General features: G+C 41.6%; 1 protein-coding gene across 1 annotated transcript in view; it reads left to right on the plus strand.

The window, feature by feature from the left end:
* LOC139665926 (spondin-1-like) overlaps positions 1-18,170 on the plus strand; it is a 66,154-nt gene that overhangs the window by 8,738 nt on the left and 39,246 nt on the right. The window contains exons 3-6 of the mRNA XM_071544980.1: positions 5,938-6,071; positions 15,725-15,798; positions 16,830-16,952; positions 17,564-17,712. Of these exons, the coding sequence (XP_071401081.1) occupies positions 5,938-6,071; positions 15,725-15,798; positions 16,830-16,952; positions 17,564-17,712 (480 nt within the window). The remainder of the gene's footprint in view (positions 1-5,937; positions 6,072-15,724; positions 15,799-16,829; positions 16,953-17,563; positions 17,713-18,170) is intronic.

The raw sequence follows: 18,170 nt of genomic DNA on the forward strand, positions 1-18,170 counted from the left end.
TCCCAATAAGAAGTTCTGTTGATTTCAAAATGTACCCATAATGCTGTGCAGGTATGAGACGGCAAAAACCAAAAGTGAAAGCAGTAAGATTTTTCAATTTCAATGTTTAATATCAGAGTAAGCCAGGCATCTTAACCAGGTTTCTCATAATCAGAGTATGAGCTTAACCATGTTATTCTAACCCAGTTATGATGTTTACATGCGTCGACCCAAAACTGGGTTAGGCCTACTTGAGTAACCTGAACCGGAACAGAGTTTTTTCAGCGCCGCATACAAAAGCAAAGTGTGTTTCCTCACCGTAATGCCATTTAAGTCTGTTCTCGGAGTGCGCTCTTTAGCCAAGGTGGCAGACGAGCCTCTTCTTGCCGCGGCTTTTCACACCGAGCCCATCATAATGTCAGAGCTTTCTGAGAGAAATCACAGAGACGGGGGAAAAGGGACGTGACAGAATTGAGAGCTGCAGAGTTTTACCATTCTTTACGAACAAGGAAAGAGAGTGGAGCCAGTCCTTTTATCCATTTATCTCTGCGTGAACACACACAGACACAAACAGACACACACACACACACACACACTTCTTGGTTTGAGGACGATGCCAGTAAAACAGCTTGCAGGACTTCTAAAATGTAAACCTAAATGTACATTTCTCTCAAATTCACCTGTACGAAGCTTTAAAACATTCTCTACTCTCGGAAAAGTGGATTTTAAAAATAGCTTGGAAGATTGCATGCAACTCCACCAATTAATAATCCTCTGCCTCTTTTCCCCACACTGCTGTTTTGTTGTAATCGAATGCCAAAAAGCCACAATATTGCCTTATATTTACTAGGATATAGACCTGCACACACACACACAGAGTCAATTTCTTTGGAAATCTGACACTGTTGTCTCGGCTGGGTGGATCAGACACAAAGATGTAATATGATGCAATATTGGTGATAGCCCCAAGATCTCGGCGGTATTCTGCGGTAATAGTACGGCTTTGATTGATAGAAGGCTCAAGGCAAAATGTCGGCGCCTCCGAGGTCTTCATCGAGACAAGAGAAAACTCTGTTACTTTTGTGAAATGAGCTCGTCTTCAAGTGTCGACGTGACATTTCAATCTCTCCGGTCTGTCTGCCACTGTTTTCCCCCCCGAAAAGTTTCATCCGCACACTCCAGTCCCGGAGGTTTTAACTGTATTCACGGCTTTGTAACTGCTTTGCATTTAATTACGAACCTGCAATGCGCACACACACACACACACACACACACACACACACACACACACACACACACACACACACACACACACACACACACGCACGCACCACCGAACTAATATCATTCTCATTGTCAATTTTCTCCAGGGATCCTGGATGTCTGTTCAAGCCTGGGTTTGCCTTGTCTGTCTCCCTCTCGCTCGTCTCTTTGTGTGTGTGTGTGTGTGTGTGTGTGTGTGTGTGTGTGTGTGTGTGTGTGTTTGAACAGGGCTCTGCATTTGCTTGTGCAGGCACTCTGAAGCATCTGTGTTTACCGTCTCGACAGAGAGGGAGAGATTGAGAGAGAGAGCGATTGAGATAGACGAACCCTGGACACACACAGACATGCCAGCCGTTGCAGTGAAAACAAACGCTCCTTTGCCAGCACCCCCCAACCAACCCACCCCCCCCCCACCCACCCACCCACCGCTCCCTCTCTTTCCCTCTCTCTTTCTCTCTCTTTCTCTGTCTCTTTGTCTATCTCCCTTTCTCTGTCTGTCTCTGTCTCTCCCTCTGTCTGTGTGTCTCGCTCTCCTCTCCTGACGGGACAATAGGGCCTGAAACTTTGGCCTGATAATATGCACTGACCCCAGTTACTAGTTTCATTATTTTAATCATTGGGATGGAAGTGTATCCCACGTATCTCACGATACAATTTGATATGCGATACGGGGTTCACGATACGATATGACCGCGATACGATGTAATAAATAAAAATTCAATGACAACAAAGTCTGACTGTGCAGAATTCTGTTTATTTCTCAGACATCTTTCTAGCAATGGCATTGGCTTGCTATGAATATAAAAATGTCATTACAAAGTGAAAATAATATAATTCTGATGGAGAGCTTGTGAAACTGTGATGGTCAAAGTGTCTCATTTGTGATTACTACAGCAGAATAAAATGGAGCTAATATCACGATTCATTTTCCTGCCCCATGATAGGTGCTGTCACATTTTTGTATCGCGATATATTGAATTTCGATATATCGTCCCATCCCTATTTAATAATGATAATAATGCAAATCATAGTAATGTGTTAACTAATAATGCCAACAACAACAACAATAAGAAGAAGAAGTGGAAGAAGAATCACATTATTATATTACACAGTATATATAATACTTTAATTTATAAATATATAGATTTACTCCTACTTCTACTGCTACTGCTGCTACTACTACCACGTCTACTACTACTACTACTACTACAGTAGTACTGCTACTACTACTATTACTACTACTGCTACTACTACTACTATTACTATTGCTACTGCTGCTACCACTTCTACTACTACTACTTCTAGCCTACTACTAGTACTACTACTCAGTGGTGGAAAGTAACTAAGTACATTTACATTTACAAGTACTGTACTTAAGTACAATTTTGAGGTACTTGTACTTTACTTGAGTATTTCCATTTTATGCTACTTTGCACTACATTTTAGAGGGAAATATTGTACTTTTTACTCCATTACATTTATTTCACAGCTATAGTTACTAGTTACTTTTCAGATCAATATTTTATATTTAAAACATTTGATCATCTTTATAAAATAACTATAAAATAGCATTGTTATAGGTTAGACTACCCAAAAGTATAGCTAAATTGTTAAGATTAACTTTAAAATGCTGCTTACATGTACATGTATGTCAATAAATCAGTATTAATATTCCAATAATTTATGAAAAATATAACTCTCTAAATGGGGACAGTTTGCATAAAGAGTATGTTTACTTTGATACTCTAAGTACATTTTGCTGCCAATACTTATGTACTTTTACTTAAGTAAGATTTTGAATGCAGGACTTTTACTTGTAATGGAGTATCTTTACATTGTTGTATTGCTACTTTTACTTAAGTAAAATATCTCAGTACTTCTTCCACCACTGCTACTCCTACTACTTCTACTTCTACTACTAGTACTGCTACTACTTTAATGATAAAATACACCTGTTCTATCTGTCTGTCTATCTGAATGATTATCACATCGGTCCAGACAACTATATGATACTTGTCATTTTGACTCCTGGTTGGAAGGGAAACAGTCTGTCCTGGCCAGATGATAAATCCGGTGTCTGAGTGAAGACAGTGATGGACACTCCTCCTGCTCCCACTCTATCTCTGTTGCGTTCTTGCTGTTGCTGATAAGTGAGTACATATACATCCCTGCCGACAGCGCCGTTACAGAAACACAGCCGTATTTTTTCCCGTGTCTAGACAGCAGCTCTTTATTTAAGTTATATCCTGGTGCACTTTTCCTGTCAATTTGTCATCTGTTTACTCTAATCTATCTCCATCACCCCCCCCCACACACACACACACACACACACCTAACTCTCTCCATCTGTCGCTTATTTAAGTCGAAGTCTTTCTCTCCCTCTCTTTTATCTCTCTTTCTCTCTCTCTCTCTCTCTCTCCCTCTCTCTCTCTCGTTCTCCCCCTTACCCCGTTCTGCCAGTTGTTTGTGTCTGGTTTTGACTCACAGAACTTCAGTCTTGGCGACACAAAGTAAACCACACTGTGAATAATGAAGCATGGGGAAGTCAATACAGAGATACAGGGAAATGTGTGTGTGTGTGTGTCTATGTGTGTATATGCGTGTGCATTTGCAGGTCTGTGTGTGTGTGTGTGTGTGAGCGAGCGTGTGAAGTGAGGGGGGCCTTTTGAGTCACATAAACCGTAAAAAGAGTCTTCAGATGGCGCAAAGAGACAGAGAAAGATAGAGCCTAAGAAACAAAGAAAGAGAAAAAAGAAGAGCGAGATAGGGAGAGAGAGAGAACCGTTTGTGACTTTCTTCACCCTCTTAGTGTCCGTCTCAGGAGACCGGAGCTGGGTGTTAGGTCAGTGTTATTGTTGAGCCGAGGCAGCTGGAGAACACTAGCTACATCGGGTCATAGAGGTCATAGGTCGTGTGTGTGTGTGTGTGTGTGTGTGTGTGTGTGTTCGTTCACGGCTAGTCTAGACAGAGCCTGAAGACCGAAGGGACTGGGCTAGACTCATCTTGAATACACAAGACTGTTATTATCCAAAGGCCCCACTTAGGGACTTGGAGAATTGTCCTTTCCTGCTCAACTTTGCTTTAGGCTCAAGGCGGACTGTGATCCAGTGAGGAGAAAACAACCATTAGCAGTGTCATCAAAGCAGAAGCAAACATGGCTCGTCTGCAGATCGCGGATAAAGACGTTCACCAGTTGATTAAAAGTGGATGTGAACAGCGCATACATCTCTCCCACCCTAGTGGGCCACCACCACATAAAACCTATAACTTCTCCCTCTCTCTGCCCGGACACCAATGATCATGAGACACTGTTCACTCTGTGCACTCATGACACATCTAGGCCTCTATTTTTGCCTCCAAACTGTGGCTATTGGTGGAAAACTGGGGTTTCTTGTATTCCTTTATTCACTTCCCCCTAACAATGAATAAACCTGTAGGCTAATGACTGCTTGGTCAAGTGGCTAGTACAGCTAGGGTTCCTACGCAAGTCTGGAAAGTCTGGAAAAGTATTAAAAATGAATTTGATCATTTCCAGGTCTTGAATAGTTTGGGAATTTGAAAAAATGTCTAGAACAATATGGAAAATGAACATAGGGTCTGGGAAAAATAGTGAATTTTAAAATGGAAACCGTGTAGGAACTCTGCCAGTTATCTCACATATTCTGATATTTGTCGCTGTGAAGAACAATCTTCATCTATACAGTGATATGACCTAGTTAGCAGGGGCAAGATGTCTATCTGCGTAAATCATATTGAACACCAGACAAAATCTTCAAAACAAATCAAGGTCTGGAAAAAGTATGGAATTTTTTTATTGAAAATGTGTAGGAACCCTGCTAGTAGGATAACGTACAAGTAGACTGCTTATGCTTATATAAAATGCTGTAAACTAAGTCAGAATTGGTACAGTTGTCACAACTGATTAAATATTAAAGATGCTACTTGTAGCATTTTTAAATATCAATATATCATTGTCAAATAAACTGTGATTCCTTGGTATAATTACTGTAAACAAATGAGACCATGGTCAAGATGATATCATGGCAGTGGTGTTGTTAGTGTTAGTGTTTCACAAAAGTAAGACCACATTTCCCATAAACCCTGTTGCTTTCTGTTGCAACCCCCTCCACCCATCCAAGTGTGTTTTCTCTGTCACGTTACTGAAGAGGATAAACATGTTGGAAGTGATTTTTCCATCGGCCAGAGAATCTGAAAGCTTTAGCTCTGTTACACTGGAAGAACAGCACCCTCTTCCTTTTTTGTGCAGTACAGCGATTTCCCTTTGTGCCATAAAGCAATCCAGCAGATTTCCCGCCAAATCCTGTTTGCAAACAGTGTAAACTGCAGTGTAGCCAGAGGCTTCCAATCTTCTTGGTAATGATCTTGTTTGTATGGTAATTATACTAATGTCTCAAAATGAATGTGGTAATGATCTATTGATGTTAAAATGCTACATGTGGCATTTTAGCATCATTTTTTAGAGCATTAGATTGCATTATTATAATGAGTAAAGTTTTACAAACGCTCAAAAGTTTTTAGATAATCATTTTCAGGACAAAAATATAGGAAAAAGACACATGAAAAGAGCAACACTTTTCAGGACACGTCAAGCATTTCTGGCATTCGCTTCAATATGCTAGGAAGCGGTGTCACTCCTCTTCTTTAATACGAAGTCCTTCCCTTCTTCGTCTCTAGATCATTGATGAGGATGACACCCAGTTCATGACCAACTGCCCCCCTGCGGTGACGGAGAGCACCCCACGCAGACGCACCCGGATACAGGTGATGTGGACAGCGCCACCTACTGGCAGCGGCTGCATCATACTGAAGTGGGTATCATTTCATGCTTCTATCCCCCTGATATAAGCTTATGTTTGTTTTTTCTAGATGCTTTAATATGGTGTCGCTGTGTCTGGGAGGGCAATTTCAGTGCATAATTTGATTAAAAAAACAATATTGTATTGGCGCACATCCACTTAACATTGAAAGAGGACACATGTGTCTTCTATGAGTATCAGTCTTGGTATAAGAACTAGTTTCTTTGCTTTTAAATGTTTGTTTAAATGGTGTAAAAGTAAAAAGCCCAGACACAGATCTGGCCTGCTACCCTACCAGTGAATGTTATCCCCCTGCATGATCACTGTTGTTTTTATAGACAGTCATTATTGGTTATAGGCAAGACATTAAGCAAGCTAATGCCAGGTGTTTCAACAGAAAGCACGACACATTGCGGCCGGTGTAAAAAGCAACAAAGAGACAGACGATTATTACAGGGGCAATTTGTGGTTTGAAGCAGGTGTGACTCTAAACCTGTGCTGTGTCATTTCGAGAGCGGTGTGTGTGTGTGTGTGTGTGTGTGGGTGACCTTTGTTTTATGTGACTATTTGAAATGACTGAAACAACTCTGCATTCCGGAAAAAAGTCCACTATAGATGAAAGGGTTTCTCTCTTCTCATCTGGGCATTAGAGGAGCTATTAAGTGCTTGGTGTTGAGTCTCTCTTAGTCCTTACAGCATCTTTGCTCAGCATCGTCTCTTCCCTGAATGAGATTACAAGACAAGACTGATGACTCTAGTTAATGCTCCGCTTTATCCTCAGCGGCCCTCTCTCTCGCTCGCAGACTCACACTTAAACTTTTAAAAACTTGAACATCCCCAGAGCGGCAATTTATGTTGCCTCACGTCACATAAAACAGAAAAACAAACAAAACATTAAAAATTGAATCTTAACAAGTTTTTTTTTCACACAAAGGCAGCTTTCAGAACAATCCATAATGATCATTTATTTGCGCCGTCGCACCCCCGGTACGCTTGCTGATTATTGCAGTTAGCTGGGACTGCGTTCGTATTTGCATATTTCCATTCACCCTTTGCATTATCGCCTCACGTATGGCGAAAAATGAGTCTTTGTTTGAATTTGATTGGAACACAGTGGAATGCAGCGAACTCGTTGTTTAGCCCCTGGACTACAATACTTTGTCATGCCGCGATGAACGCATTAATTCTTAATGTTGCTCTTACAAAGAGGGCCGCGGGCTATTGTGGAATTAAAAGGAAATCGTTAGGTAGGAGGCAAACGAGAGAGAGAGAGAGAGAGAACGCGGAGAGACTGAGCGAGAAAGAGAGAGGGAGAGAGGAATAAGAGATTAAATTACACACAGCTGCCAGTGCTTGTAAAAGATAGATTTTTATACGTGATGACTATGATTTATGGTTCTACAAGCATAATATTGTCTGATAGCAATTAGCTGCTGCTTTACAATTGCCTGGTTTCATTAATGCTTTATGAAGTGTAAATGTTATTCAGGCCACCTCAATGAGCAGACACAAATCTTAGGTGGGCTGGAATTGGCATAGCGATGCCGTTCTCTCAATCTGTAGCCGCCAGCCACTTTTTGACAAACACAGAATACAAATGATAAACAACAAGATAACTTGTGAGTGAGTCTGCCTCGGGAAAATGTTTCTCCCTCTGTCTCCCTCCCTCTCTGTTTTTTTTTCTCCCGCGCTCTCTCTCTCTCTCTCCGTCTCCTCGTTTGACTTCCCGGAGGGAGTAACCTCCCTGACATGCATCTTTTCCTCCTCGGCGCTCGATGCTATAACTTGCCCTTACCTCCGCGGTGTACTCACAGCTGTTACTTTTAATTTATCTGCTGCCGCTGTATGACAGATGGCGTACAGCCATCCCAGTGTTTGTGAGTCCAATAAATCCAGCCCTTCATAGGGGAACATCTGCTATGCAAATTCGGCTCGTATCGCTGTCACTTCTGTCTGTCAGCGTGCGGATAGAGATTTAGCGTCGGCTCGCAGAACCTGTGCGCCTTTCTACCGATTTCCGTCTCGCTCTTTCTTCTTCTCGTCTCTCTGTTGTTCTAACTTGCTTGTCACTTATTGTTTCTTGAAACCCTTTTCTCCTTTTTTCCCACGGATTCATGGCAGCCAGGGATGAGACACTTCTCTATATTTGGGTTCTGTAAAGCTTCATTCTGATGTGCAACGCTAGAGAAAATAATTTCCTCTTTCTTATAGAGCGGTATCTAATTAAAAAGAAAGTGAAAAGTTGTATTATTGTGGCAATCTGACTTCAGCCATGAATCTTCACACCCAAGCTGCAAATTTTCACACATCTCTCACAATCCTCCTCCCGGCGTTGGGGAAGAATCGACCCAAATGCGCCGCGGGACTGAACGGAATCCGCACTTGTTCTTCCCCTCTCTTTCTCTCGCTCATTCTGCCTCTCTCCTCTCTTCTCCTCATCGCTCTGGTAGACCATGCTGCCTGTGCGGGACGTCAAACATATGTCTCTCAGCTCAGTCCAAGAGGCATCAAATGAAACTCTAGTTACAGTTGGGAGCGCTCCAGTCCTTTTCTCTCACTGTTGCAATCTCAATCGCTGGGTGGTGCGAGGCTGAAACACCTGGCGCTTCAAAATCGATGCAAATTGGGTTTTTTGGGTGACAAAGCTGTTAGTGACAGCTGTAGTGCATAACTAGAGGGAGGCATTTTTTTATTGCCAGATCAGCTACGGATTTGCATTTAAATTTAAGAAATGCGGAGGCAAAAAGCCAGATCTACCCAACTCGATCGTCCAGTCGGCTTTTCAATCATGGGTGGTCTTGGCTAAGAGTGTAGGAGTTGGAGAGGGTCGACACTGTAGCAATGCTACAGTATAGACCCTTCTTTCAAGAGTCAGCTGTTGAAAATGTTCATCAGTGTGTTAGTGAGCAAGAGTTGCATGTTACTGTTTGTCTCACACGTTGTTGGCACTGGACCGAGCAGTAACTTGAAGATACAATATGCAGCTCTTCTCCTTAAGGCAGGGAGTGTATTTTTAGTCCCGCCCTCCTCCCCCGCAGTTGGTCAAGTTCCTGACCCAACACAGTACCAACACCTGTCACTCATCTTGATGAGCTGTCATCTAGTCTTGAGGCTGAGGTAACCGGCGTCCGTAAAGCCTCCACAGGCGATAAAGGAGACGTGAATGCAGAGAAAGACAATTTCAGGCAAACAAGGATGTAGGCATGAACACACAGGATCACAGACACAGACTGATAGTGTATAATACTGTATATATCCTATGTATTGATTGATATATCCTATGTATTGATTGATATATCCTATGTATTGATTGAAAAAACCTGAGAGTGCCTGTCAGTGTGTGTGTGTGTGTGTGTGTGTGTGTGTGTGTGTGTGTGTGTGGATGCACTTACATGTCTATTCCCTCTGCACTAACGTTCACATTTGTGTGTATGTGTATCCCTGCTGTCTGCAACAGCCATGATACTGAAATAACTGAAACAGAAATAATCATGTTCTTTCCATTATACAACATGGTATATACCAGTAATGCTATGCTTGCTTCTGAATGCTTTCACAATATCTCAGGTCATACCATACATCATAAGGAATCACTACTTTGTATATTAATAGTACTTAAAAGCAAAGTTATTTAGTTGCAAAACCTGATGTGTTCTTGTACCCGCATTATTTCACGGGGAAAAAAACTCATTTTTTCCCCACATTTTTTAATCATCTTGCAGCCCAAGGTTTGAGAACCTCTGTGGATGATAACCGTCGACACAGAAAAGTTTTGTTCATGGCTTGAAATTGTATTTAAAGTAGAAAAGAGGACTTGATTACGTTGCTGTTTTGCGGTGAAACTTCCAAATCACTTTAGATTACTTTAATAACGCGCCCACACAGTCTCCCTCATTTCTTCATCTTCAAAGTATCATCATGCTATGAGGATAATTCTCAGCAGAAAGGTTTGTATATTTCTGCCTTGTTTTGACTTTTATCTTGCGTGAACGTGACGTGCCTCTATATGCGAGCTCCCCAGGGCGTGTGAGTGTGTGTGTATGTACATACGGATGTTCATGCATTTGTTTGTGTGTGTGAGTGTGTGGGTGTGTGTTTTTCCACCCCAGGTCACCTTGGTCCTTCTGATAGCTCTGATGAGCTCAGCCCAAATCTGATCCTTCATCTCCAGAAACTCCTGAAAAGTCTCTCAGTGTCTGGAAATGTTTCCTCCCAGAGCTAAAAGAGAAAGAGTGAGAGAGAGAGGGAGAGATAGTGGGTGGCGGGGATGTAGAAGGATGAGAGAAAGGCGAGTGAGGAGGAATACAGAGAGGGCGAGATGGAGTGACAGAGAGCAAAGCAAAGTCAGTATTGTCCAAAAAGTGTTGCTGTGCTGTCCTGTTATCAGTTCTCTATCGCTATATAAAGTTTATACTTAAATTCCTTCCCTTGCTCCATCCCCTGCCCTCCATCCCCCTATTAGATAGACAGATAAAACCTTTATTTAACCTGGGAAGGCCAGTTGAAAGCAAAGCCTCCTTCCAAAGGCTTTTCCAATAGCGCCCTAGGATACAAAATACACAAGACATAGAAGAATGGTAAAATGATACAAATGATAAAAGGGCAGTAAAAAAGTATGGTAAATGTTATGACAGGACAACAAGCGGGCACAGTTTCAAACAGACATACAGTGTAACAGGACAAACGTACAAGACCATATATACAAATACCGGACAGACAAATGCATTACGAAAAGCAGGAGTGTTTTTCCAACAACACATCATTTCAGAGAAACATATAATCATTAATCTAGATTTATGAATTTGTCCAATTTGAGAATGTCCTGGAGCTTATTCCAATTATATGGTGCAATAAGAGGTAAATTCTGTCTTTCCTAGTTCCTAGTAATTCATACATGGTATAACTAAAAAAAATAATATCCCTGTGAGCAAATTCTAAATCTTAAAAGAGTTAAGTTAAGAGGCTTAACTTATGTCTATGATCTTTATTATGTAAAGGACGCATTTACAGGAATTATCTGGTCTAAAATAATCAAAAGTGGCATTGTTCTATGGTTTATACATTTACTCAAGTACTGTACTTACGTAAAATTTTGAGATACTTGTACTTTACTTGAGTATTTCCATTTGATACTACTTTATACTTCCACTCCACTACATTTCAGAGGAAAATATTGTACTTTCTACTCCACTACATTTATTTGACAGCTTTAGTTACTTTTCAGATGGAGATTTGACACAATGGATAATATAACAAGCTTTTAAAATACAACACATTGTTAAAGATTAAACCAGTGGTTTCCAACCTTTTTGGCTTTTGACGTCTTACAAAAAGCAGTGTGTAGTCGGGGTCACATTTCAGATGTCTATGAGTTGTTAACAGCTCCACCAAATAGTGATTTTTCCCTCTAAACCTCACATGGTTTCATATCAATAAATGTTCAAATTATCCAATATTTCAAAAAAATCAAAGATTAGAGAAAAAGTCCAAAAACTGAAAACAGATTTGTGTATCAGAACTTTGTTTTTTCTTCTTTCCTCTCCCATTAATCATCTCACGACCCCTCAGATTTATCAGGTGACCCTTTGGAGGATCATGCAGGACTTACTTGTAATGGAGTATTTTTACATTGCTGTATTGGTACTTTTACTTAAGTAAAGGATCAGAGTACTTCTTCCACCACTGAATAGGGCACCATCATAGAGGTATCTGCTAGAAACTCTGCTGCCAAGCATTCATATCAGAAGGCATTGGGGGCATCTAGCCACAGCGGTTCCTTGGGCCTGCTACTTGACAAAAGCATCCCACCATCACTCTTGTGGTTGAGGTTTCGGGCAGGGCGGCCCGTCTTCCCTGTGGTTAGATGACATTGTCAGCGAGGCCATCTCAAGAGAGAAGCTGGAGGAGATGTGCTTACCCACTGTGAGAGAGTACATCTCGAGGGAGAAGCCCGGGCTGAATCCCATTATCAGGGAGTATGCAGCAAAGGATAAAGCTGTGATTAAATCTCACTGTTAGAGGGGAAGTCCAGGGGAAAAGCTGTAGGTAGATCCTGCTCTCTGTAAAGGTGAAGAAGTTGGCTACACTCACTCCTCTGTGAATGTGCTTTTACAATAACCCAAGTGACAGTGTGGCCGTCAGCATCATATGGACAAACACAGGACTTGGGGGTATAAGACTGAAGAGGTTATTATGCTTATAAGCATAAATGAGTCTGGCAACAAGAGCATACCTCAAGACTGAAGAAGCAACGCAGTCTTCTGTGAAATGAGCACAAACTGTGAAATGCAGATTACGCAGATGTGTGGACATGAATAATGCGAAGATTGCGTTCCTCCGCCATGAAAGGATTATGTGACAGTATCGCGAATTGGATCGTGTTACAATAGTACGCTACTTTCAGCTGCCCCTTTATTGTCCCTCTAAACTTTTCCAGTCTGGAACCAAAATGAGAGATTTAGTCTCATACTGTGGAACTCTTATCATGTGAAGACCTACCATAAAGAGCCCACACACCTATTTATACCCTAAGAAACAGGGGGCAGGCGATACACTATAGGTGTGGCTATAGGTATGTAGCATTCTCACTGAAAGAGAACACAATGAGAGACACTGGTAAAGGAACCAGATTGATTGATGGATTGATTGATTGAATAAATTGATTGACAATTCCAAACGTAAGGACATTCCACCCAACCACTTCACCACTAGCATCGCTCAAATAATCATAGAATTTGCCTAAAACCCATCAAGGACGACCCAATAATAGTCTGTATATTTCACTTGTGTTTTTCAATTTCATGCCCAAGCAGTCAACCTATGTTGCAGAGTATACTGCGCCATTCAGTCTGTGTAAGATTTATAGGTGCAATATAACCGATAACTCCTACTTAATGTCGCCAGTCCCTCCTCTGTCTCCAGAGTTAGTGTTGTTCTGTTCACTTTCATATCCCAGTTTTATGTCCCTCTTCTGTATAAGGTGCAGGGACGCTCAAGACCATGCAGCAAGCACCATGCACGCACGGTCTGATTTCTAATAATAAGAAGAAGAAGAATAAAGTTAATTAAACTTTCTATAGCACACAATTTTTTCCAAAATTTCGATCACCTTTAGTCTTTATCCTGGCGTTCTGTCTGCGGACGTAAGACAACGCTTATGCACATAATGAGATAGCAGCTCTGAAATATTGCTTTGAAATAATCAATAGAATTTTTAAAAACAATCCTGAAATGAAGTGGACACCAGTGTAAGGTGTCTAAAATGGGAGTAATATGATCTCTTCGTTTAGCTCTAGTTGAAAGCCTGGCAGCAGTGCTCTGAACAAGCTGCAGATGAAATGAAGCTTTCTGGTTGAAGCAAGAATACAAGGAGTTATAGTAGTCAATGTGAGATGAGATGATGGCATGGATGACTTTCTCCAGGTCATTAGTGGAAAGACACAATCTAATTTGAGAGATATTTCTCAATTGACAGAAGCAAGACTGAACAAGTGTTTTGATTTGCTTCTCAAATTCCGAGAAAAATGACCTGATATCTAGCAGCTGCTTTATTATTAGTTGCTCGGTTTCCAAGATTTTCTTGCATTATAAATGATCCATGTGAAGGGCTAAAAATTACAACTTTAGACTTCTCATTGTTAAGTTGCAGAAAATGTATCAAGGCTACTGCTATCATTAGGATCTACCACCAAGTATAGCTGTGTATCGTCAGCATAGCAATGAAAGGAAATGTTATGTCTCTGAATTAAATGACCAAGAGGAAGATGTAGATAGAGAACAGAATAGGAGGATGGATGGAATGCCCAAGATGGAGCCTTGAGGTACTCCCAGCTCAATTTTGCTGACTCCTACATAGTCTCTTACATGATCAATTAGGATGTTGTCATCAGTGGTATAAAAAGCAGCACTAAGGTCAAGTACTATAGAACTAGTATAAAACGTTCATCAGCATCTGCTGCTAAAAGATCATTTGTGGCTCTTAGTAATGCAGTCTCCATACTGTGTTTCAAATGGAAACCACACTGGAATTTTTCATATAAATTGTTGGTGCAGCAAGTGTGCCTTTGTCGCTCCTCCAAAAGAGACATACTTCAGTACAGAGTGGAGGAAAACTCTAGCTATTAAAGGTCCCATCTGGTCCCATCCTGTAAAACAGGATTCCCCTTGCCTCTGTGATTATAAAGGAGTTGGATGGTCTATTTAAACATGGTGAAAGTATCAAAACGCACGGTCGCCAACTAAATCCAAACAATCCATATTAGAAAAGCGAGCCTCTAAACGAGCCGTTTGGACTTCCATAACTTTGTGGCGTCACAAAGGTTCGCTCATTATCATTTTTGTAAGAAATAATAGACTAACAAAGTGTTTTTTCAAAGCGGTTGAGCGGTTGTCATTGTTTATTACCGGAGAGTTTTCCCTACCTGTAGCTACCGGGCCGTGGTGTCTCACGTTTCACTCTTGAAACGGTTAGCCAATCAGAACAGAAGGGTCGTTAATATTAATGAGCCTTAAAGACACAGCGACAGAAACAGCCTGTTCTTGGTAAGGCTCAGAGAGCTGCTGGAAAATGAACTTGTAAAATTGGATTGTGAGTGTTTTTGGTACATGACACCACACACACAGCTTTGAATGGACCTTAAGACAGAAAATAAAACACTGGAAAATGGAGAATATGGGACCTTTAAATAGATATTTTTGAGTACCGTATATTAGCCTTATAGGTCTATGTAGGTTGCCATATATTAACACAGCCTTACTTCTGGTTTTATTCTAGCTATCTCTAGCTTGACTTGGATGACCCGGAACAAAACAACACAATGTGCTTCTCAAAAGTAGGCTAAGGGAAATGGATTTTGCAAGGTTTCGCAATAACTATGACGAGGGCATACAAAACTATTGCAAGGGAATGTAAAAGTATTGCGAGGCTATGCAAAACTATTGCCAGGGAACGCAAAATTATTGCAAAGGAACGTAAAAGTATATTGTGAGGCTACGGCAAAACTATTGTCAGGGAACATAGAAGTATTGCAAGGCCGGGCAAAAGCCACTCCAATTTTTTTTTTTTTCTCCTGACAGTGTTTCACCTCGGGGGCTTCCATAGGAGAAGGCATCACACGGTTTTGAAGATTTATCTGTATAATATGAGAAGTGTATAGCATTTTTACTCAATAAGAACCCTGCTGGTGTTGGTAAAACAACCCAATTTTCATTCGGACAGTTTCATTCTCGAGCAATGTTAAGTCATAAATTCCAATTTGGCCCTATCCGGAGTCTGTGAAAAGATCTATATTCCTGCCTCCTACCTCATTTCGCCAGTCTGTCCTCTCTCTCCTTCTTCTGTCCAAGGGCATGATTGTTCAGTTACATTTCATATCGCTGCAGTGTGATTGTGTCATGAGGTTCAGAGAACACAACGCAGGGTCTGTGAAAAGATGTGTACTCCGTGTCCATTATGAAACCTCTGGGAACCCATTACCTTCCCCTCTCGCTGAGAAATACATGGTTCTGGTATTGAACAAAAACACTGTAGTATTATCCCTCTAATACCACCTCTGCTCCCCTCTCCCCATCCCACGTTCTCTCCCTACCTCTCCCTTTCCCTTTTGCTCTGTCTCTCCATCTCTCTTTTCCTCCCCCCCACCCCCCCCTCTCTTTTCTCTCTCCAGGGCCAGCATTGTCCAGAAGCGAATCATCTATTTCCAGGATGAGGGCTCTCTCACCATCCGACTCTGTGAGAAAGGTAATGACAGCTGCCCGTCATCTTTCCTCCCTCCTCGTCCGCTCCTCTTTTCATCCTTGACTGCTCATCATCGCTCCATTATCCCCCCGTTCTATCTGACTTTTTTTTTTTTCCCTTTCATAACGGAACAGCTCCCAGTCTTTCATATCATGCTCCACAAAAATAAAGCCAATAGAGGCACCAGCAAAACGAGGACGAGCCACGGATCTCTCGGGAGTCCGCGTGGAACTTAAATATTCTTTTGTATTCCGCCACAGAGCCGCACCAAAGCTTTTATGTTACCTGTGATTTTACAGCAGAGAAAAACACCTCGACAGAATTGGAAAGCTGTAGCCTCACCAAATAAACACTTGTAAAACAGAGAGGCAGCAGGACTCTCTTAGCTCTGATGCACACATTTATTGTACAATAAAAACCAGCGCCTGGACAAGTGGTTTTCAAACTTTATCTCAGGCGACTTCACTTACAAAGTAACTTCTTCTCCTGACCCAAATCTAATTTTGCAGCCTATTATGCAAGCTAATCAAGCTAAATTTACCCTGCTTAAGGTTACTGGCATACTTCCCTTCAATGTTTCACTCATCCTGCTATAACTTAGATTCCAAGTGAGGATTCCAATTTCTTCAGAATAATTTGGCGACTCATAAATATTCAAATATTCCCCTTGACCCGTCTTTGCAAAACATTGTTCGAGGGCAAAATTTGAATATTTATGAGCCTGCGTCTGGGTTAATGTGTGATGCAAATACTGGTTTATTCTAGGAGTGTTATTTTGTGACATTCTAGCTGGGTTACAAATTGCAGTCAGTCACCTGGTATTCATTTGTGTTCAAGCTCGCACACGTGCAGTTGTGCATGACCGCATCTCTATTTGTGTTGAGTGAGTCTATTAGCGGCTGAACTCTGCTTCATGTATTTTATTAGGTTTATGTATGCTGCTTACCCTCCAACCTCATATGTATGTGTGTGTGTGTGTGTGTGTGTGTGTGTGTGTGTGTGTGTGTTGTCATGTGCATGTTCTCCCCCTGTAGAGCCTGTGTATGGTGAAGCTACAGATAGCCCTGCCTTGGAGTGCTGTGCCTGTGGAACAGCCAAGTACAGACTCACCTTCTATGGCAACTGGTCGGAGAAAGTACATCCGAAAGACTACCCAAGTGAGTTCAAAGCATGGGCACACACACACACACACACGCACACACACACACATGTAAATGCACAATGAACATTCTCTATGGAAGTACAAACACATCTGTAGATAAGTAGATATTCATGAATGCAAAAAATGCACATACACACATGCACACATACACCACATCCACCACAATGAGAGTTACAGCTAAATCAGAGTTTACTTTCTCAGAAAATAAGAAAGCAAGTTCATTGCAAAATAGTATCACAGTGATGCGCTTAAGCGGATTAGCTGTGCATGTGTGTGTGTGTGTGTGTGTGCGTTTTCCTTCCAAAGATCTACAGTAGATATATATAATCTGTCCCAGAGGGAGGGGATTCAACGATAATGTTGAGTGACCAACTGAAAAAAAACAGTTTATCATCCATATTGGAAATACATTTAGCTGTAATCAAGGAGGCGGACAGCCAGCAAGCTCGCCATTCATATAGTCAGTTAGTAATTACCTCCATTCCTTACTGACTCATTCCTCAAAACTGAAAACAGCCCAAAGCAATTCATTTTACTCCAGCTTATTCAGAATTGACACTGCTGAAGCCCACATTTCTCTGTGTGTCTGCCTTCTCTCTCCTCCAGGACGAGCCAACCACTGGTCGGCTCTGATTGGCGCGTCCCACTCCAGGAGCTACGTGCTGTGGGAGTATGGAGGCTACGCCAGCGAGGGGGTCCGCCAGGTCGCTGAACTCGGCTCCCCTATCAAAATGGAAGAGGAGATTCGACAGAAGGTAAGGTTAACGCCAGATGTAGAGAGATGGGGGTGGAGGGGGGGGTCAAGACAGGCTGGAGACCTGAAAGACGTCCCGCTGCGCTGTAAGAGATGGAGTCGGAAAACAAACTTTGGATGCCGTATTTGCTCTAAAAGTTGGTCTGTACCCTTGTTTGGCACAATTAGCCTGTATTTCTGTATTTCTTTCTGTATTGGGTGACAAATTTGGATGAACTTCATGAACAAACCTCTTGTGCTTAGGACCAGAGATTGTATGTTGAGACTGACCAATTCTTAATCTAGCACTCTCTCTTTTTATTCACTAGGAGTAGTCTAAATATCAATGGGATGTGAATGCAATCACATTTGCATCTCAATTTGCATGTCTTAAATGTTAGGAACAGTGGAAGCACCTTAATATTCATAGTATTCCCATGATGTCACATGCATTTGCTACCAATATGGTGCTTTACCATA

The sequence above is a fragment of the Centroberyx affinis genome, unplaced genomic scaffold, assembly GCF_046629955.1.
Source record: "Centroberyx affinis isolate AG114_WGS23_722 - 3 ecotype Tasmania unplaced genomic scaffold, CSIRO-AGI_Caff_v1 ptg004742l_1, whole genome shotgun sequence".
In the NCBI taxonomy this organism is placed as follows: domain Eukaryota; kingdom Metazoa; phylum Chordata; class Actinopteri; order Beryciformes; family Berycidae; genus Centroberyx; species Centroberyx affinis.